The sequence below is a fragment of the Corvus kubaryi genome, unplaced genomic scaffold (assembly GCF_017639235.1).
Source record: "Corvus kubaryi isolate FWS band 111438036 unplaced genomic scaffold, C.kubaryi_AGA036_p1.0 37397, whole genome shotgun sequence".
NCBI lineage: Eukaryota > Metazoa > Chordata > Aves > Passeriformes > Corvidae > Corvus > Corvus kubaryi.
Genome location: NW_024581136.1, coordinates 4565894 through 4586711, shown reverse-complemented (window position 1 = coordinate 4586711; position 20818 = coordinate 4565894). Strand labels below are relative to the sequence as shown.

The 20818-nt window shown below is 43.0% G+C and overlaps 1 protein-coding gene across 16 annotated transcripts in view; it reads left to right on the top strand.

The window, feature by feature from the left end:
• The window catches only part of DOCK10 (dedicator of cytokinesis 10), a 120921-nt gene extending 104090 nt beyond the window's left edge, over positions 1 to 16831 (top strand). For 9 of the 16 annotated variants that reach the window (XM_042042006.1, XM_042042007.1, XM_042042014.1 and 6 more), the window contains 11 exons: positions 1141 to 1247; positions 1717 to 1839; positions 2773 to 2886; positions 3566 to 3571; positions 7858 to 8004; positions 8471 to 8681; positions 11486 to 11676; positions 12340 to 12440; positions 12787 to 12925; positions 14845 to 14920; positions 16090 to 16831. In XM_042042006.1, coding sequence (XP_041897940.1) covers positions 1141 to 1247; positions 1717 to 1839; positions 2773 to 2886; positions 3566 to 3571; positions 7858 to 8004; positions 8471 to 8681; positions 11486 to 11676; positions 12340 to 12440; positions 12787 to 12925; positions 14845 to 14920; positions 16090 to 16157 — 1283 coding nt within the window. In that variant the 3' untranslated portion in view covers positions 16158 to 16831. The remainder of the gene's footprint in view (positions 1 to 1140; positions 1248 to 1716; positions 1840 to 2772; positions 2887 to 3565; positions 3572 to 7857; positions 8005 to 8470; positions 8682 to 11485; positions 11677 to 12339; positions 12441 to 12786; positions 12926 to 14844; positions 14921 to 16089) is intronic. The other 7 variants (XM_042042020.1, XM_042042008.1, XM_042042013.1 and 4 more) reach the window with 3 other exon arrangements.
• Positions 16832 to 20818: the final 3987 nt, after the last annotated feature.

Genomic DNA, 20818 nt, shown 5'->3' with positions numbered 1-20818 from the left:
ATTCTTAGCGTGAGATATGTTAGCAATTTCCACAAAGAGCAATTTCCAGGGTCAAGGACAAATATCTGGGGAAGAAAGAACATTTTTGGAAAGAATGTAGTCCTTCACTACATTTCAAAGTGTCTGTGGACAAGATGAAAAAATGCATCCTTTTAGAGGAAGCTGTCTGTGAAGAGCAGTATTTCTGAAACAGTTCAGTAGTGGTAAAATACTTTGCCTGTATAAAGATTATAGTAGCTGGAGTGAAGTCATTTTAAACCTGCACTTAAATGGTTTCCAGAACTTGAGAGAGAGAATGGAGGCCACCATCTCAGTGTATATGGGTTAGCTTTTTTAATTGTGCCATAGTAGCATTTTCCTACTTTTAAATTAAATGTGGGCCATGCCAGGTGTTTGTCCCCTCCACTGGCAGCTTTACCTTCTCCACTCCAGAGCAATAAAAAAATCCTTGCAGAACAGACTCTTCCTGGTCTGTAAAGTGTGGTACCTGTGCAAGTTGTTTCTGCTGCAGCCATGGCACTAAGGCCTCAGCTTAACAAATACTCAATTTAAGCTCAGTTTTATTCCTTGTGAGCCTTCCCATCAGCAGCTGCTGCCACCAACCCGAGCTTACTGCCCCATGGCAGCACAGCTGACCCAGGGCAGGACAGGAAAGCCACTGCCAGCATGGTCTGAGCCCAGCACAGGCACAGCATGCCCTGAGCCACCTCCCCTGGGCTGTGGCAGACTGGGGGGACTGTGTGCCCTGGGACACCTGACAGGTGGGACACGTGCAGGTTCCCCAAGTGTGAATTGTGTCACCTCAGCCTGCGAGGGTAATTCCTGTGCACAAAGGAGTGTTGCCCATGAAGCTTTGCAAGGACTGCCAGTACTTACAACTCAGGAACCAAAATGCCAGAGAGAGGAATAACACTGCATCAGGAAAATGCTGTCGTTCCCCTTTGCCTGGAGAAGTGGGTTTCTATCACTGAGGAAAATGTGTAATAGTCTCATAAATTCAATCAGCTCCATTTGTGCTTCTCATTACTTGGGCTGCAAAAAAAATGAACTCATCAGCTCTGTTTTAATGGCATCTAGTAACTTCTCGAAGTATCTGGTTATTTAGTCATTGATAGCCTTTCTTATGACTTGCACTTCAAGGCTTATTTTCCATGGGATGGCCTGCTTTTCTGAGCATTACCCCCAACATTAAAGAAGAAGGTGCTATGAAGGAAGATTCTGGGATGCAAGATACTCCGTATAATGAGGTCAGCAACATTAACATTTATATACCTGTTCTGTATTAACAGAGAGAGTTATTTCTAGTGGATGCCTGTGCATGTTACAACAAATTATAGTGAGTGTACTCACGCAGCATTAAAAGGCACACAGCTTTTGAGTGAAATGTCACAGCTGTTGTACTGGTGTTTAGCTAAGGAGAACATAAAGTACCAGAGCTGGAAGTCAGGGCAGAGGGGAGCCCATGAAGCAAAGCCATTCGTCTGCATGAGATGTCAACTATTCAAGTATTTTCATGTTACTGTTTTTTTAGGGTTTTTGTCTAAAGAAGAGATAGGCCACCAATACCTGATTAAACATTGTGTAATTGCAATAAACCTTAATATAGAAGTTCTAGAATAAAAATGAAGTAGTGGGTATGTGCTTTTGCTGCATTGCTGTTAGTTAAATGCCACCAGCTGTCAAGTCACAGAACTATTTGCATTTGTGACATTGCAGAATATTCTCGTGGAACAGCTGGAGTTGTGTGTTGAGTACCTCTGGAAGTCTGAGAGATATGAGCTTATTGCTGAGGTTAACAAGCCTATCATTGCTGTTTTTGAAAAGCAGAGGGACTTCAAAGTAAGTGGGTGTTTGTTTCGGGTCTTTTTAATTATCCTAAGGCAACAGTAAAGATCAAAACTTTTAGGGGAAAAAATGTGCTTTCTTTAAAAGGAACATTTTTTTTCTTCCTGACTGTAATTTCTCTTTTTAATGTTTTGTGCTGTGAAAAAATAAAAAGCTCTGGTGTCTTCCCTGCCTCTTTTCAGCAACAGTAAATGTAAAATTTTTCAAACAAACCTCTTGTCTTAGCCAGTGGATATGATTTTTTACATGGGTTTTAAACCAAGAGCACAATTGCATTGTATTTAAGTTTAGAAAATGCTGATAAATTGTGTGATTTCTTCACATTTTCAGGGTTTCTTAATTTCTTATTTACTTGGCAATTTCAATACATAATGGATAGCTAGATGATAATCCCATTTACTGATTTTTCTGGGTTTAAATTTAAAGAGACCCCAAATGGTAGGTAGCAATAAGCTGTATGCTGAGGAAGCAGGTCCTCAGATTTTAAATTAGCTGAAATTTTGGTTCACTGTCCTGAGAAAGTGCTGCCTAGTGGTAATAGTGAATAGCACATCTTTGTGTGGGGTTGGGAGCTGATTGGAGTTGTTGGCACCTTGTTCCCACCTGCCCAAACGACACTTGAGTTCTCTGACCTCTTACTAGGTCAGCACCACCATCTGGTGGTGGGATGATTCTCTTCCTGTGTGACCCTGTACACAAAGGCTCCACTGCCACAAAAGTCCTCAGGAGATGACAGAAACCTTGAAATGAATCTTTAGTGACTGCTAACAAGGTTAAACTACTCCCTTAGCATGTACAGCCATCTTTGCAAAGGTTTGGGAACTCAGTTAAGGCAAGCCACTGTTGTGCAGAGCTGTGGTGGCATTTCCAAAGGTGCTGGCACACCCTCACCTCACCTCCCCTCCCTCCGCCTGTTTGCTCATGCAGAGACTGTCTGACCTGTACTACGACATCCACCGGTCCTACCTGAAGGTTGCAGAAGTAGTGAACTCTGAGAAACGTCTCTTTGGGCGATATTACCGGGTGGCATTTTATGGGCAGGTAAGTGAACTCGGGTTCTTTTGTCTCCACAGAGTCACAGATTTCAGACCTGTTCCTGATATAGTTCAGGGAAGCACTTGGTAGTGAGTCCCAGGGTAGAAACTGCCTCGTGGGTCAGATTCCCAGCAGGATTTATTCAGGAGAGAGAGCACTCAGTTGCCTCTGTGTAAACCACTGCTGTGGATTTAGTGGTGTATTAGAGAACAGACTTGTGTGTCAGCTTTAGTTCTTGACTTCGTCAGGCAAAGCTGAGACTGAGGCAGGGCAGGTTTTTTCAGACTACAACATAAATAGAACCAGATAAGACATCTTTGATATATGGCACTCTCCTCTAATAGAGCTTAAAACAGAGCAGTATGCAGTAGATGCTTTGTTGTGTTTTTCAATGACTCTGCCTTCTGCTTCCAGGCCACCTCTGATTCTGTGCAATGTACTGTAGAATAGCATTATTCCCTCTGCTGTGCTTCAGCACCCTCGAAGCATTATTTTGTGCTTTCTTCCACCACCAACCAGTGTAGCAATCCAGCATGTTCCTTTTAGTCTTGGTTTTGACAAACATACAATTTCCTGTGCTCTGAAATATAAAGTGTGTAAACAACAGATTGATGTGAATCATTCTGTTTGCTAATTAGATTTTAATGCAGAAATTTGCTCTTTTCTCCTTTTGATCTTATTCAAGGCTGTGGTAAGTCTAGTTCTATTGCATGTTTTGTTTAATTCTCCTCACATATCCTCCATCCTTCCCTCTACTGTTACTTAACATTAATTTTCCTGTGCTCTCAATTCTTTGGTTTGTGGCAGATGAAATAACGTTGCTGCATTCATTGTTGCATCCTGCAAACTAACTTTTGTTTGTTCAGTTACCTGAATTACCGAGCTGTACCTGTCATCATGTTGTGTGTGCACAGTGGGGCCCAGTGCTGCATCATCTCATCTCAGTGGAAATTCCTCCCAGCTTCACTGGGAGCAGGATTGGACCCCTTCTTCCTCTGTTGAAAGTCTGGGGTAGCATTAATGCTGTTTGAATGCAAGCCTGTTTTCCTGGCCTGTGCAGCAGCTCCCAAGTGGAGGGCTGTTGTGTCAGTCCGAGGGGTTTGGCAGTGGTCACTGGAGCACTCTGGGCAGGCAATGGCCGTGGTCCTGGCAGTCCCTTGTAGGAGCAAGCAGATGGGGAGTCAGAGGGGAATAGCAGGTCCTGGCTCTCTGGACAAATCAGCACAGCTGAGCTTGCCAAATGCAAGGAGAAAGTGAGCTGCTCCTGAGGAAGGGCAGTTTTTCTTATGCCTGGCCTTCAAAATGGGAGCAGCACAGGGCAAAACAAGACTCTCCTACGTGCAGCCTCCTGCCAGCACTCTCCCACAGCCAGTGGCTCTCCCAGTGGGTAATTTAGCTACAGCACTTCTGCTGAACTGGGTTAGCATCTCTGTAACAGTGCAATGACTTTCCAGGTGCCAGTGCCACAAGGGCAATTTCATTTAAAGAGCCTTGGTGCTGTAAGGTGTATGACTTGGTCATAGGTGTGTCTTCCTCTGTTTGTTCCCCCCAGTCACTGGGTTCTAAAGGCAACAAGCACTGCTTTCTCCTTGCCCTTCGCAGGAAAACATGTGATGTGGCTGCTGTTCCTTAAGTGAAATAAAAGCTGCAGAGAAAGCAGATTAGAGAAAAAAAGAATAATGTTAATAGTGGGAGGGAGAATTTTGTGGGTTCTTAGTGGAGAAAGATGATCTGCAGCTGCATCTGAAAACTGTTCTTCATGCAAAGGCAGAGGCAGTATTTGGTTACTGCATTGCTGTAGGGACTCTGTGCAAGGATGGTTTGAATTAATGTGATCCTCAGGGAGGACTCAGTCGTCTGTTTTCACCAGCAAGCTTTATTTGCCAGCTCAGAGAGCCAGAGCTCATGGCAGCTGCTGTTTTAGACTGTACATTCTGTTAAGGGCCTTTGGTGACAATATCTCATTGCACCAAGTGACCACACTAGCCAGTGCATCTGAGTTTACTCACAGATGAGTGTTTGAGAAGTCAGTACCTTTGTTGAATTAAAAGCCAAAAAAAATCCTGTTAAATATATTGAATCACTGAGAACTCATATTGTGCTGATAAGCAAAGACATTCAAGACCTGTTTTTCAGAGCAATGTCAGGTAAAAGTAGAGCTGAGGGCTTGTTCTCCTGTGTGTGCAAGAAGCTCTAGAAGTTGGAGGTCAGTGTTTCACAGTGATCACACTCACTCACTGTGGAAGGAGATGCTTGCTTAATAGACATGGGGAAGGTTCCATTAGATGCTAATTCCTGGCAGGTCAAGCAGAAGGCTTTACCTCAGCACCTTTCAATAAAGGGCAGAGAAGGGTCTGATGTACTTACTGTGAGCTTCAAGGCTGTGTCTGGAGGAGTGTGGGAAGGAGGAAGGGCCTTATCAGAACTCACACAGTGATAGGCTGTGATTGGATCACAATTGCCTCTCAGAACATCAGAGCACAGTGGAAACCAGTAACCTGCTGTCCAGGAGGTCATCTGCCTTCCATCACCATCAGCTGCTCCCCGGAATAATTTTCATCTGTGAGGCTGTGTTGTCCTTGCAGGACAAAACCAGCCAGGATGAAAATAATCCAGGGATATGCATCGATAATGTAACTTTGGCTGCTTAATATTTTAAAATCCTGAAATTGGAGGATATTTGGCTTCTGAAAAGTATTTAATCTTACTTTTAATAGTCTTTGCCAGACCTACAGCATATGGCAGACATGATTATTTATAGCTCACAGTTAACTTCTGCTTGTCACTTGTCAGCTGAAATACTGTAGGGAATATGTACTTAAATGATGTCTCTTGCATTAGAGATAAGACTAAATCTGTTAGTTGTTTGTTTTCAGGTATTTTTTTAAAAGTAAAACGATTAACAGAGATATCATCTCTGTTAGTGTGCCATGCAGCATCAGCAGAGATTTGGCGCTTACATATAAACACTGTGTTCCAGCATGCAAACATACACAGAATTAGGGTTTAAGAGCATAAACTATATTCTAGCTTGCTGTGTGATTAATTTGGAAAACATGAGGGGTTTTGTTGAAAACGCTGAATAGTAACAGAAAACAGATGTCTTTTGACAAAAACAGTCCTGAGTAGCGTGTTTAAGTATGGTTGCATCAAACTAATGAGGTTTTCCCACATAAAGCAGTTTTGCTTCAGTGGAAACAAGATCAGAAACCAGATTATAATCTTGTAGATCTTTTCTCAGTGTAATCAATAGGAAGTCAATTGCCTGCCCAGCTCAACAGATGTTTATAGGATGTCAACTTTGGACAAGCTCTAGATTTTTTCTCTAATTACCTGTGAAGTTCTTCATGTGCCTATGGAATTTAATTGATGAATGTTGTTAAAAATCATGCAATGTTAGAAGGTCACTTTGAGACTGATGAAGATGTTGTCAGATGAGCTGCTGTTGCAGCTATTAGTTATTGGTTTCCAGTAATGCCCACAGTACTCCTGGCACTTGCCAAATTAAAAGACAATTTCACTACCCCTTGTCCTCACTGAAGGAGAAGCCAAAGATGCACATATTTGTTAATCCCTATTGAAATAACATTTAAGGATTTTTCTCCTAAAGAAGCAATGAAATTCATAGCTTATTATATTTTAATTCTGTTTGGTTTGTTTTGTGAAGATTTGCCTAGTCAATAATTTTACAGTGCAAAGTTGAAATACACTTCCAGAGGAAAAGGCTGGATTTTGCATGAGTACCTTCCAAAGAGATTTTGGAGGTATCTCTTGCCTTCATAAATTTCTGCTTCTCTGTCTTTCTACAGATGGCAGTTTGCTTAGGCATATTGTAGAATTAGCTGTCCAAGCTTTCACATCATGTGAAGTTCAAAGGGCCTTGGGTCTGTCATCATTAATGCTGTCTGCCTTTCCCCCTATCCCTGCAGCTTCAGGTGTTTCCCTCTGGGTCACTTTGCTTTAAGGTGCAAGGAAGAGGCTTTGAGTGCAGCTGCAGGGGTGCACATCACCAAATTGGATACGAAATCCTAGGAGGAGGGCTGGTGCTGCTCATGGCATTGGGACGAATCCAGTCCTTGTTGATGGGGCACCTGTTGCTTCCTGCTCAGCTGGGAGAGCTTCTCCTGGAGCACCGAAGTACATGTTCCTCTTGTAGCAGTTGAGTGTCTCACCTGCAGGTGATGCAATGCTCTGTTAATTTTCAGAGGCTGGCATTTCTTCTGAAGCTTGACAGATTCATGTTCAGCCCTTCAATGGAGCCTCTTATTAAAGTCCACTTTAATAATAATAATAAATGGAGCCAAGTCCATCCAGTATATGAAGTAATGACCTTAGCAAGATTGTACCTTTATTGCAAAAAATTTGCTTTCTTTTTCTTTTCAAATGTAAATTATTTTCTAATTGCCTCTGGAAATGCTGCAATTCTGTATGGCCTTTCAAGGTGCCACCAGAGTGTCTCTTCAGCTGCCCTGAGGCGATGCAGACTGGTTCCCAGGTGCTCCCCATGCCATGGCCTGTGTCTGCACACGTGGCTCCCAGAGGATGCACTGGAAGTGACATGCTGCACACAACCCAGCTGGGCTCAGTGTCCAGCAAACAGCTGTTAATTGAACCCAATTATTAAGATATAAAGAATTTTTAATGTCTAATTTTTAATCCATGAGGGTTTTTTCATCATACATCAGCATTTTCAAGTAAGCCTTTTAACTCTTTAAGCAGCTTAGTCTCTTACGTGAATAAATGTGTAGAGATCTTTTCCTGGGTAACTTTAGAGATTGCAGACCAGTATAAACACTGGCCTCTAGGCACATGTCAGCTAGAAGTGCACAGAGGTAAGCTTTTAACTTAGGTGCTGGAAGTGGCCTACTGGATGCTCTGGTGGGTATACAGGCAACCTTGATTCCTGATGTAATCACCTTGTTTTGGCTTTGCTCTGCCTGTTATGTTCACTGTATCCTTCTGTTTCTTTCCGAACAGGGCTTTTTTGAAGAAGAGGAAGGGAAAGAATATATCTATAAAGAACCCAAATTAACTGGCTTATCTGAGATCTCTCAAAGGCTGATGAAACTATATGCAGACAAGTTTGGAATAGATAACGTGAAGATCATCCAGGATTCCAACAAGGTATGGACATGTGGTTTTGCCCAAGGGAGAGAACTGAGTGCATGGCTCACATTTTGAGAGCTGTGCTTCGAATGAATGGCATCTGAGTGTATGTGTAAACTACTAGGAACCCTCCAGACAACTGAAACAAGCCTGGCAGGTGCTGTATGGAAATGCCAGTGTTATAGCAGGGCATCACAGTGGGAGAGGAGCAGATGTTTGCTGCAGTGCAGAAGTAGGTGGTTTTCTGTCTCATTTAGCTTTCATCTACTTTTGCCAATGGCTATAGTCAAAGGTCCCACTCTTCTTGGGGATCTCTTGGTTAAGTATCTTTGTATTCATCCAGGATCTGAGTATTACATTTGGAAATGTCAGTTTTCATCGTTATTTATTTATAAATAAATAAATAAATAAATCAAAAATGTAACAGATGCCTTGGAAGCTCATCGCACTAAACATAACATTATTGTTTGCTGCTGTAACACAGGTGAACCCCAAAGACCTGGATCCAAAATATGCCTACATCCAAGTGACCTATGTCACACCTTTCTTTGAGGAGAAGGAGGCTGAGGATCGAAAGACCGACTTTGAAATGCACCACAACATCAACCGCTTTGTGTTTGAGACGCCGTTCACACTCTCGGGGAAGAAGCACGGGGGAGTGGAGGAGCAGTGCAAGAGGCGCACCATCCTCACCAGTACGTCTGCTTGCCTGCTGCCCGCTCCCATCCCAGCTTTCCCAGCTGAGCCCAGAAGGGCAGGTTGAGTGCCAGGTGTCCATCAGTTGTGCAGGATGATAACTCATCTTTTCACTGTGTCTGTTGGCAATGTGCTTCCTTACAGACCTGCTGACCATTTTAGGGATAGTTACTTTCATTTAGATGCTTTATTTTTCCTTATAATTGACATCTTAACTATTCTTGCAGTGATGTAACTTGGGAGTGGTTCTGCTGGAGGCAGCTTAGCACTCAGAACCATTTTCTTTTAATAATAAACAAGTCAAAGAAAGAGCCAAGTAGGGTGTCTGTTCTGCTAAGAATAAAACTTGCAGATAGGAATTTTTGTTCAAAATGGGAATAAGATATACTATATAGAATTTTTTTTACGCTAGAGGTAAGATTTCAATCAGTGTTTTAAGGCAGGAATGTCAGGAGCACTGGATATGTCTTCTTAATGAGTCATATTAAACTGAAGTTTTTTAGCTCCTTATCATGATTGAAATCTCTCTTTTAAAATCTCTCTTTTAAAAAGCCTCCTTTGTGACACTACTACAACATGTCTGAATTTTGATGTATGAGGAACTGAGTTGGAGGCGTTGTTCTCATGGGCAGCCATGGGCAGAGAGGCTGATGTTCACAGCAAAGGCTCCCAAGTGACAGAAAATCCAGTTTCCCACCAACTTCAGTGCATCTGTTTCCCCCAAAGGACAAAGTGAAAACAACTGCCTACAGTGCAAGCATAGTCACCTAAAAGTTTTCTTCTGGCAAATCAGGAAGGAGGCACTGATGTCTGAGAGTATCTTGTTACATGACATAGCTTTGCTTGTAAGAAGAAAGGAGGAATGGCTTGTGTGTGGTTTTTTTAAGTGCTTGAGCAGCAGTAGGTGTTTTGAGATCTGTATTGAAGCAGGTCGTTTCACTGACTTGAAAGTGCAGCCGTTATGGCCTGTCTGGCAAACATAGAGAGGGCTGTTCTTCTGGCAGAGTATTTTCCCTGGGTTATTACATGCTGTCATCAGCTTCCACTGCTCTCAGCCTTGCTCCATCTTTGGTATTAGGTGGGAGTTTGATGACCTCCTCTTCTGCCTTGCTTTTCCCTTTGACAGGGACCTCACCTCAGTGCTTTTCACTAAAGGAAACATTCTTTTCTTCTCTCTTTTTTTTTTTCTTGTTTTTTTCCACTCCTCTTTGATAAAGCCATGTATTTTCATTTGTTTCCTGTGTAAACTTAGGTGCTTTTAGTTTGAGAAAAAAGCAAGGCTTATGCTATGACTGGAGAAGTGGTGAAGTCAATTGTGCTTGGGTGGCTGGAGTGGCACCTGCACTGCGCCTCTGCTCCAGAGGCCGCTGGGCACAGGGCAAGCACAGTCTGGCTGCAGTCCTTGGTTCATTGGCTCTCTGCCATGCCTGGGTCGTGCTTCCAGCTCTGGAAGTCCTGGGTTTCCTGCTCTCCAGTGAGACAGACACCCTGTAAACTGGAGCTTATTTAGGTCTGAGCTGACTGGAAGCAGATGCTTAGCAGAGAAGGACATGCATGGAGTTTGGGAGACCTTCCAAAGTATGTAGGGCAATCAGAAAAGAGTGTTAGCTTAGATCAGACTTAATGGACTGTAACAGTACCTTTGCCAAACTCCCTGAGATCCATGAAAGGCCTTGACTGGGAAGTAAAGAGTTTTAAAGGTGAATAATTCCTCTGTCAGCTCCCATAGCAGTATTTAGGTTGAATATTAAAAGAACCTGTTCACTGCTTTAAGGATGATGTTTTAATAGTAGGTTCATCTGCAGGTGGGTGTCCCGGTTTAACCTCAGCTGACAGCTAAGCCGCACACAGCCACTCACTCAGAAAATCAGAAGTGTAAAAGTGAAAAACTCATGGGTTGAGATACAGACAGTTTAATAGGTAAAGCAAAAGCTGCACAGACAAGCAAAGCAAAACCAGGGGTTTATTCACTGTTTCCCATGGGAAGGCAGGTCCAGCCATCTCCAGGAAAGCAGGGCTCCATCACATGTAACAGTGTCTTGGGAAGACAAACACCATCACTCTGAATGTCCCTCCCCTTTCCTACTCCTTTCTCCAGCTGTATATGCTGAGCATGACACCATATGGTCTGGAAAATCTCTTGGGTTAGTTGGGGTCAGCTGTCCTGGCTGTGTCCCCTCCCAACTCCTTGTGCACCCCCAGCCTCCTCTCTGGTGTGTGGGATGAGGAGCAGAAAAGGCCTTGATGCTGTGTAAGCCCTGCCCAGCAATAACCAAAACATCCCTGTGCTATCAGGACTGTTTCCAGCACAAATCCAAAGCACAGCCCTCTACCAGCTACTGTGAAGAAAATTATCCCAGCCAACACCAGCACAGTGAATGATTCCCAGTTCAGCTAAGCTAGAGGCTCCTGCCTCTAACATGACATATATTTGATGTGATGGTTTTAGCTGTGGACTTAGCTGAAGTTCAGTGTGAACTTATAATTTGGTGCTTTAACTCAGAAGAAGAAATTTGTGGATTCTAAAATCTGAGCACTGAGAGATTTTTGCCACCTGCATGTGACAGAGCTTGGTATCAAACTGATGAGTTCAAAAGGAAATGCTCTTCCAGTGCCAGGTACATCAGAATTCAGTTTGGACCCATTGTGTCACTTCTACTCATTCAGTGATTAAAACTTAATTTTTATGGATTGATAAAGAGATTGACAAAGTCAAAAGTTAATACTTTGACTTAATTGTTTTGCTTTCCGAGATAGTCTCTTGTTGGGTGAGTTCTCTGATCCATTTCTCTCTCTCGAGTAGCCAGTCACTTGTTTCCCTACGTGAAGAAGCGGATCCAGGTCATAAGCCAAACCAGCACAGAGCTGAACCCCATCGAAGTGGCCATTGATGAGATGTCCAAAAAGGTTTCAGAGCTCAATCAGCTTTGCACGATGGAAGAAGTGGACATGATCCGACTGCAGCTCAAGCTCCAAGGAAGTGTCAGTGTCAAGGTAATGACAATTTCCTGCCTTTTTTGTCTTTTTTTTTAAATGCATATTCCTAAATTTTTATTCTGATTTTCATAATTCTGGGCATTTTTTGTCTTTGGCATATCTTATATTCCAGTGCTGTTAGACTCCACTGTAAACACACTAAGGAATGGAAAGTTTTCCACTGGCATTGGTGACTACTGGTTTTATATGCTAATATAATTATTTCATTTAAGTCTACTCTAAGTAAAAATGAAGACCTTTCCAACAAGACCATAGCATATCACTTGAGAATATGGCCCATCACAAGCAAGCAGATTATTTAAAGGGAGTTTTGCTAGGACTGGCTTTGTCATTTCCTGTTTAGGAAAGTTGGGATTGTGAAAGGCATGTGTATTCCTGGTGCTCTCGTGGAAATGTCTTCAAACAAACATGTAGCTGTCTGGGTGGTCAGCTAGCTGGGGACTTCAAAAGGCCAGCACAGATCTGCAGCTTGTACAAGGTTGAGCAGCTCCTGTTTCCTCAGTAAAACTCCTCAGCTTCCCTCCTGGTGACAAAAGGAAGGAGTGAGGTGATATTCTCACAGGCTAGGTTGCCTGAGGCCAGTCTCCAGGCCTTGGAACACAAGAAAAACAACAGTGAATGGCTTGTTCTCTGAACCTAAACTGTGTATTTTTCACGTAGGTAAACGCTGGACCAATGGCCTATGCTCGTGCTTTTCTTGAAGAAACAAATGCTAAGAGATATCCTGATAATCAAGTGAAGCTGCTGAAGGAAATCTTCAGGTAAACATTAATTTTAGGTTTTTCACCCCTGCATAGCACATAGGACACTCTGCGTGGCACAGGTAGGTGAGACACGAAATCAGGCTGATTTCAACCAGCCTAATTTACATCTGCATTTACCCTATCTTACAAGTAATTCCTAACAAACATTTACTGGAGTTTTGGGCTGCCCTAGTAGAATATATTCCTTTTCATCTGAGAATGAATTCTGAAATTCTATTTCTAGCAAGGTGCAATTTGCAAGGGGGAGAAGAGATACAGCACTGTGTGTGTATATATAGATAGATAGTTTTTTTCATTACCACAAAACTTGTATCATTGTTTTTTTGTGGTTTTGTGCTTGCAGGCAGTTTGCTGAAGCCTGTGGACATGCCCTCGATGTCAACGAACGCCTTATTAAGGAGGACCAATTTGAGTATCAGGGAGAGATGAAGTCTCATTACAGGGATATGCTCAGCGAGCTCTCTGTAGTTATGAATGAACAGGTCAGAACATCTATTTTGGTGCTGGTTAGGCTCAATGAGGGTGGCTAATTGTGTCTTCTAGTGACAAATGAAGCTGTAGAGCAAAATACTAGAAGTAAAACCTTTCAAGGCAATAGTCACTGAGAAAACAGTTTACGTTTTTGTTTCTTCCCCTCTTTTTTTTTTTTTTGTTTAAATAGAGGTATGTTCTATATGCTGAATCTGATCAACAAAGATCTGTCTTCTGCCTGCCTTGCTACATATTGAAAAGCTGAATGTTTGTGGGGCTAAATGCTGACTGGGGTTTAGAAGGATAGAAAGATAGTCAGTCTAAACTAGTGCTTTATGCTGTGCTTGCTTTGTCCTATAGCTGTGATGTATTTAATTAAAACGGTAAATTGCTATTAAGATGTAGCTTGTAACCACAGGAGGTATTTTTATCATTTCTATTTATATTCATCTTTCAGAGAAAGTTATTTTTCAAAATTTTTTTCATTTGAATACACTGTCAGAATAGATGTCATATATTTTAGCAGCTTCAGAAGGATGAGCATGCACGGGTACATTATATGAACTGCATCCCAAAATTCTGAATTGGACTCCAGTGCATACTTACAGCTATTCTACTGCTGTGTCCAGGCAGAATATTTTTTTAAAGTTTTCTGTTTCAATAAATATTGAGTGATTCTGCATACTGAAGTGCTAATTAAACCATGTTTAATTATATCTCTGCATGCTTTTGCGTAGGCTACCTTAGATTGCATCTGATAAACAGTTCCTCTCTAGCAGTTGTGCTGCATTTCCAGGTGCCTGTAGCATCCAAAAGCACTGTTGGTGTAGAGTTACTTGGCTTAACCACTGGTGTCAGTGGTGGCATCTCATGGAAGTGCCTAATTGGCACTCCATTACCCCATGCTGTATTATTCATCTTCACATATGAGGAGAATAAGGATTGATCTGAATTTTTTGCCCATTGTTGTACTTACTGTGGAATTGTATGAGTTTTTCACTGGATGTAAAGCTCCTAATTGCTTGGAGGCCTGGTGCCTGTCAGGTGGGGGTCGAACTCAGGGGTGCTGCAGTTTTGGGAGTTGTGCTCCTCTCCTGTTTAAGTGTATAAAGATTTGTGAACCTCAAGCATTCCAGTGATTTTATCATAACTACTATTTATCACTGTTATATTAAGTATGTAAGTGTTAAGGTTATTATTTGTTAATCAATATTCATGCATCTCCCAAGGAGTTTATTTTGGCCATCTAATCGGTGTGCATAGGCAGCACCATATGTCTTGTGTGAACCACTGTTCCCCACAAGAATGGGGAATGGATGGTCAGCTCAAACGAGGCATGAGCAGCCCATGAGCTTCAGCATTCATAAAATATTTGGAGAGTTCTGTTAAATGCTCATACCTGTATTTGTATCAGTGAGCTCTGTGAGTTTTCTTCATGTAAATGAAAACACTAAATAGTACAAAATTACTCGTACAGAGCAATGCTAATGTGTAAAGAGTTCATCCAACAAAAGTCAAAATTGTCATCTGTTTTACCAAAATCATCTGAATTTTGAAGTCCACCCTGAAAACAGTCTCCCACTTGCAGTCCTTTGGGGAAGCCTAAAAAGTGACAGCCCCATTTTCCAGGCAGTGTGAGGTTTTGAGAAAACTCTACTCCTCTTGCAGTGAACTCATGAACTCCCTGCTTCTGAGCAGAGTATTGCCTCAGAGAAATCACATGCCATAAACTGTGGCTGAAATATTTATCTCACAGTTGGAAAGCTTGAGGCTCTCTTGCATCTGTGCTCTGTGCTTTACACCAGTACAATTTGCCATCTTTCCCATTGTCGTATTCAAGAGAGTTTTGTTTCTCACCTACTGACAGTGACTTTTTCATCACCATATGTTTTTCTCTTTTTTGTTTTGTTTTGTTTTTCTTTTCTGACAGCTCTGTCATGGTCCTTGCTTATACAGCTTCTCTTCTTCCCTGTCTAACATTTCCCTCAATACTATAGCCAAAAGTGGTATGTTCATTTTTCTTACATCTATTTTTTCTTTTAATGTCACATACTTCCCTCATTTGCTGGTTTTTCTGCTGGGTGTTTGTTTAATTTCATCTCTAATGACTCCCTTCTCAGGGAGTTTAAAAAAAAATGATCCAAGGTATATGTGTGATGTGTTGTCCATGAGCAGCCTCAAGAGGCCTGTTCTTTAGGATCCTAGTTGCGAACTTTGGGGAGGCCAGTGAGGCAGCTCGACAAGAGGCCCCTAATGCAAAAGCAAGTGCCAATAGTAGCAAAAGGGAGTGCCCAAGTCCCAGTGCTCTTCCTGCAGCCCATTGTGTGAGAGCAGCTCCTTCCCAGAGCTGCCCCAGCTGCTGGCTCAGGCACTGAAGCTGACTGTGGTCATGTCTGCCGAGTGACAGCTGAGGTGTGGCTGACCTGCAGCCCTGGCCAAGGACAGCTCGGGGTTGATGGTGTAGGGTTACACCTGGAGCTTTGTCAAGGGGAGAGGTTTCTCATCCATTGCTGGTGCTGTGTGGTCAGTGGGGGTGGCCCTGTCTCTGCTGTGGACGCTTCAACAAAGCGCCCATGGAGGAAAACAGGTTTTCAGTTTGCTTTTATAGAAGTAGGAAAAAAGAGCTATTACCAAGGCTAGAAGAGCTTCTTCAGAAAAAGATCTTCCTTCTTGCCAAAGCCTATCCATAGGACAGAGAAGAGCAAGCTTTTGCCACTGCTGCTCCCCTGCAGCTCTGCCCACAGGCTCAGCCTGGCACTTGGTCACAGCCCTGCTGCTGAGTGTGTGCAGCTCTGTGGGGCTGCTGCATCTCTGAATGACTGCATGGGCAGAGCTGGGCCTGTCTGTGCCACGGTCAGGAGGTGCTAATGCAGGTGTCTTGAAGTTTGTAAAGTGTAGGGGACTTTTCAGCTGTGAGAGTGGTGCAGATCAGGGAACCCTGTGGAGCTTGGCAGAAGCCAGCCCAGCCCCCCTGACTCAGAAGATGTCACCCCTGTCCCTGCAGCCTCCATTTGCCAGGGAAAGGTCCTTTTCCTCTGTCAGATCCTTGGCATCATTACAGAAAATCTAACAATTTAAAAATGGGAAATCCCTGGTTAAACAATGGACACATCAGACACCAAGCTATTCAGATCTGTCTCACTGTTGCTTATTTTTTCTCTTTTTTTCTGAAAAGATTGCGTACAAGGAGGACTCAGCAAAACATCCAGGGATGGAGCGCACATATTCACGAGTCATCCATAGAGCTAGCTCCTCTGTGCCAGCAGCCACCACTCCAGCAAATCCTGATGCTTGACTGCAGTGTGGGGACCATACGGCCTCAGGAAGATCTGGTGTCTGGGGTGGGGTTTGTCCTTTGTTGTTTGGGGTATTTTGTCTTTTAGATTAATAGTACTGAAAATTAAGTTGAACATGGACAATACCAGGAAAAGGCTTTGAGGGTTAAGATTTTAATTTATTGGAAGTCTTCACAGTGTTATTTTTAAAAATGCAAGCTTGAGAATTTTTTTTTTTGCCTGCCCCAATATTTGCATATTCCCTCTCTTTTTTTTTTCCTTTTTTCTTTTTTGTTGTCAATTTTTGGTTTTGAGCAGCCTTTATTAAGCCAGGCTGATTATGAAATTCCCATTGAACAGATAGGTACACAGCAAACCCTAAATTTGCTATAAATTATAATATATCTAATACTAAGTCCTAGTATACACATATTTTAAAGGTCAGAGTGGATGTTTTATAACATTTAAGCATATTGCAATTGTAAATAGAAGATGTGTAAAATATGTCATTTTTACAAAATTTAAAAAATATCTTTTTAGTTAATTATGACAGTACTAAGAATATGGATAACATTTCAGTTACCATTATATTAAAATATTTGTGTATGTGTATAAAAGCGTCCATAAAATTTTCTCTTTGAAGGTCTGTGCATTGGTTCATTCCTAGGGCAGCACTCTCCGGAGTGGTGGTGATCAGTATGCCTCCTGCATCCCAACTGTCTGTCGTGTTTTGGATGCTGATAGAGACACTGGTGACCATCTGCAGAATGTGGCTTTGGATTCTCTTCATGACCCCAGACTGAAGTCACCCTGTGAGAAACAGGCTTGGTGTAGTTCTCCTGCTTGAGGCCAAGAAAACTCTGATTTTCCTTTGAAGTTCATAGTCCCAGATTTTGCCGAGGGCATGCTGGGAAACTTTGTGCCTTTAGTGAGATGTTTGTTTCAGTTTCTGCATCATGTGGGGATAAGGTGGAGTGATTCTGCCAGTTCTTAGGAGTTCCCTGAATGTTCATTCATGTTCATTCATAGAAAATCCCTGCTTTCAGCAGTCCCTGCTTTTAGTGCCTGTGTGTTACAATTATTCTTTCCTATGCACACAGTCCTCACAATTCTGCTAAGCTGTTTTTTTCTGTTTAGCTCATTTTCCCTGGAGAAGCTCTGGTGATTCCTCTGAGGGTTCCACAGGTTTGTTCAGGGCAGAGGCCAGCGCTATGTCTTTCCACCTGGCGGTACCAGGAGGAATTTTCCAGTCTTTTGCCCCATTCTGCCCTCCTGTCTCTTCTCATAACATGCCAAGTGCACAAGTGGTGCATCTCAGCTGGAGTTGTAGCCTGGCCCTGCAGGCCAGAGCCGAGGGCAGCCTCTGAATTCACCCCATGTCTGTATGCAAGATAGAGGTGCCATCACCCAGCCTTTACCTGCTTGCAGATGCTGCCAGCACCTGCTGCTGTCTCACTCAGCAGATCAGGAGTTTTCCAGAATTCTTTGCTAAGGTTTGAAATCTCCCCCAGTGTCCTTGCCTGGTGGGAGAAGGAGGGGAGTGGTTGGGACAGGCACACCATGGTTTGGGATGGCCCTGCAGTGTCAGTGCAGGGACAGCGTGACCCTCACCTGGGGCTTGGGAAGAGCCCAAGTTCTCACCTGGGCACTGCGCAGCAGCATCAGCCACACAACTGGACAGGAGCTGAGCCCTCCTCAGCCTCACCTCGACAGGCCCAGCTCTGCTCTTCAGACATTGCTCTGCAAAACCAGTAGTCTACTGAAAGGAATGATGTCTGGCCCAAATTTTAACTTGCTTTATGCTGTATATATAGTGGTAGTTGAAGTTTTACCTGCTGTTTATATATGTATATATATGAGAGGAACCCATATATATTATATATATATATATATATATATATCATCAGTGGTGGCAGCAGGACTGCGCCATACAGAGAGGTAAGTGAGCACTGAGTCCTCTTGTCCCTTGGTTTGTTGGTCTCACTGGACTCATTTTGTGTTTATGATGATTTGTGTTTATGGATGGGTACTTCAGAAGCCATCAAGGTGATCTGGAGACAGACTGTTTCTAATTAATGTTCACAAGAAATGAGCAACTGCATCTGTTGTTGGCCATCTTTGGGAATAACTAGATGGCAAAAGCATGGTTTGCACTGAGGGAATGTTGCAGGTTGGTGCCAGGCTGGCCTGAAGCCAAGCTGTGGTCTGTAAAGCAGAGGTAAGGAAATCCCTGGATTGTTTTCTCAATAAGTTGCACACGTAATGAGTTTCATGAGTAAGTCCAAGGGCTGTGGGATTTGGTTTATTTTAAGCAACCAGCTCTGCAGCCTCCTCTGGGGCTTGAGAACCAGCTCATTTTCTGGAGTTGCCTTGTTTGCTAGTGTTAGAGATGCTCAGGCTTGAGTGTAGCTGGGTCCTTGCTCCAGATGGCTCTTCCCTTCCTGCTGTGTTCACACACTTTAAACTTCGTCAGGTGAAGGCAATTAGCACAAACATTACCTTTGAACCAAGGCTGCAGCAGGGAGAGAAAACAAAAGCATTAGACCACGGATGGTCCCAGCGTTTGAGGGGAGAGGATAAAAGAAATGCAGGACTCATTGTGAGGCTGTAGGATGATTACAGGCACAGGGTTCGGCCCGTTACCATGATAAAATTCAGCAACCCAAACTTGGTAAGTCAGATGTGTAGCACTGGATCTCATACCCACCCTGTCCATGATGCTGTAGGAAAAGGCTCTTCATACAACTGCTGCTTTTTAAACTCATAGGATTATATGAGGTCTGCACTATTTTTTCTTTTCTACCACAAGCTCCACTTTGAGACTCCTTTTGTCTAGGGCAGCCACAAGATCACGATGCCTGTTCTTGGAGCTGAGGTTTTCTCCAGTAAATTATTTCACAGTCTATTCTTACACCTTTTCCTCCAGCTGGAGGAGGTTCATCCCCCTGGTGCTGTAGGCGAAGCTGATGAAAGATTCCTTTTCATCCAAGGAAGAAGATCTGCCTGTGCCAGACTCAAATTGAGCTTCTTTAAAAACTTTACAGAGTGCAAAAGAAATTATTCATGTTTGTTACTTAGTGGAAGCTATCTCAACACCCCAAAAGGAGTTGTGTTATACATATTTTATGTTTAATCACATCTTTAGTGACACCCAACCACAACCAAAGGCTTAAATTTCAATTAGAGGGAGATATATTAAATGTTTAATAGGAATCATTCCTTACAGGGTAATTATATCTTAACATTAACTGGAGAAATGTTATATTGGCAACATAATATTGATCTGAAGAGGAATATTAATTTTTTATTTTATTTTTGGATAATATCCAAATGAGAAATGGAAGGGGATGATCTATACCATGCATAGTCCAGACACACCGCCCCTGTGCTGGCCATCCATGGGCCTGGATCTGGGAAGAAGTGAAATTGCATCCATACATAGCTTTAAATGTGGATTTTTTGATCTCAGCATGAAAACTGTTGTCCCACATGTGCTGAGAAGCTCCAGGCTGGCCTTTTACGTCAGTTTGAAAGTTTTTTAAACTGGTAACTGACTACTCAATATTTCAGCTCCCAAGTAACATGGGAGGATGAATCTTCAAGACAGATGATCTATCAAGCATATCTGCTATGAACTTCAATGTGTTTACCAATTTTTAACAAGTTTGGTATGCATGCAAAAGATTTTTCCTGTAATATTTAGATTATCATAAAAATAATCAGCAATACACATTCACAACAAATAAAACCATGAAGTGAGCTCTGAACCTAGGCAGTTAAAATCAAAGGATGTTTAAATCAAATATGAAATGAGAACAAAGAAATAGGATTTGGAGGAAAGCCTTCAAAGATGCAGAAAAAGAAGAAAATTTTAATAACCAAACAAACTAGAATGCATTTCTCATTTAAGAGAATTGCTTTGAGATAAATTAAAACTAATCCAAGAGGCAAGGAACAGCCAAGCCCATGTAGAACTACGACCATGACCAGGAAGGACTTTCAGCTTCACCATTGCTGCATCCCCTCTGCTTTCACACGAGCTGCTTGGACAGGAACCACCAGGCACAAACCACCCCAGCCCCACACCAGTTTCCTGTTCCTTCTGCCACCACTTTGCTGTCTGGAAGCCACAGCTTCCAGCAGTGGGAAGGGGGTTTTTTTTAATTTTGTTTGAGGTATTTTTGCTTTTGCAGTAGCCCCAAGTGCACACATGCTGACAAGGAAGGGCAGGGTCCCACTCTGGTGAGCACACGCTGCAACAGCGGAGAGAAAACTTCCTGCGGGTCTTTTGGGCTGCCAAGGTGCCATGGGCCAGTTCCCTGCAGGAGAGAACCTGCTTGGCTTCAGCTCCCAGGTGAGCCTGTGATGGGAACAGCTGCTGTGCACCAGAGCAGAGCACGGCTCATGGGAGATCAAAGTGTGAACACAGAGTTTGCGGACAGTGGGTCGGGACTTCCCCAAGATCAGAAGTGCTGGAGCAGTGCAGTGTCCAAGCTGCCAGGGCTGGGACACTGGGATCACAAGGCCCCAGGATCGTTATCCCCTGCCTCGTCACAAACCCGGTCTTGTGGCCATTCACACAGTTCTGCTCCACTGCCTCCTTCAGGGCTGATCTCTCGTACTTCAAAC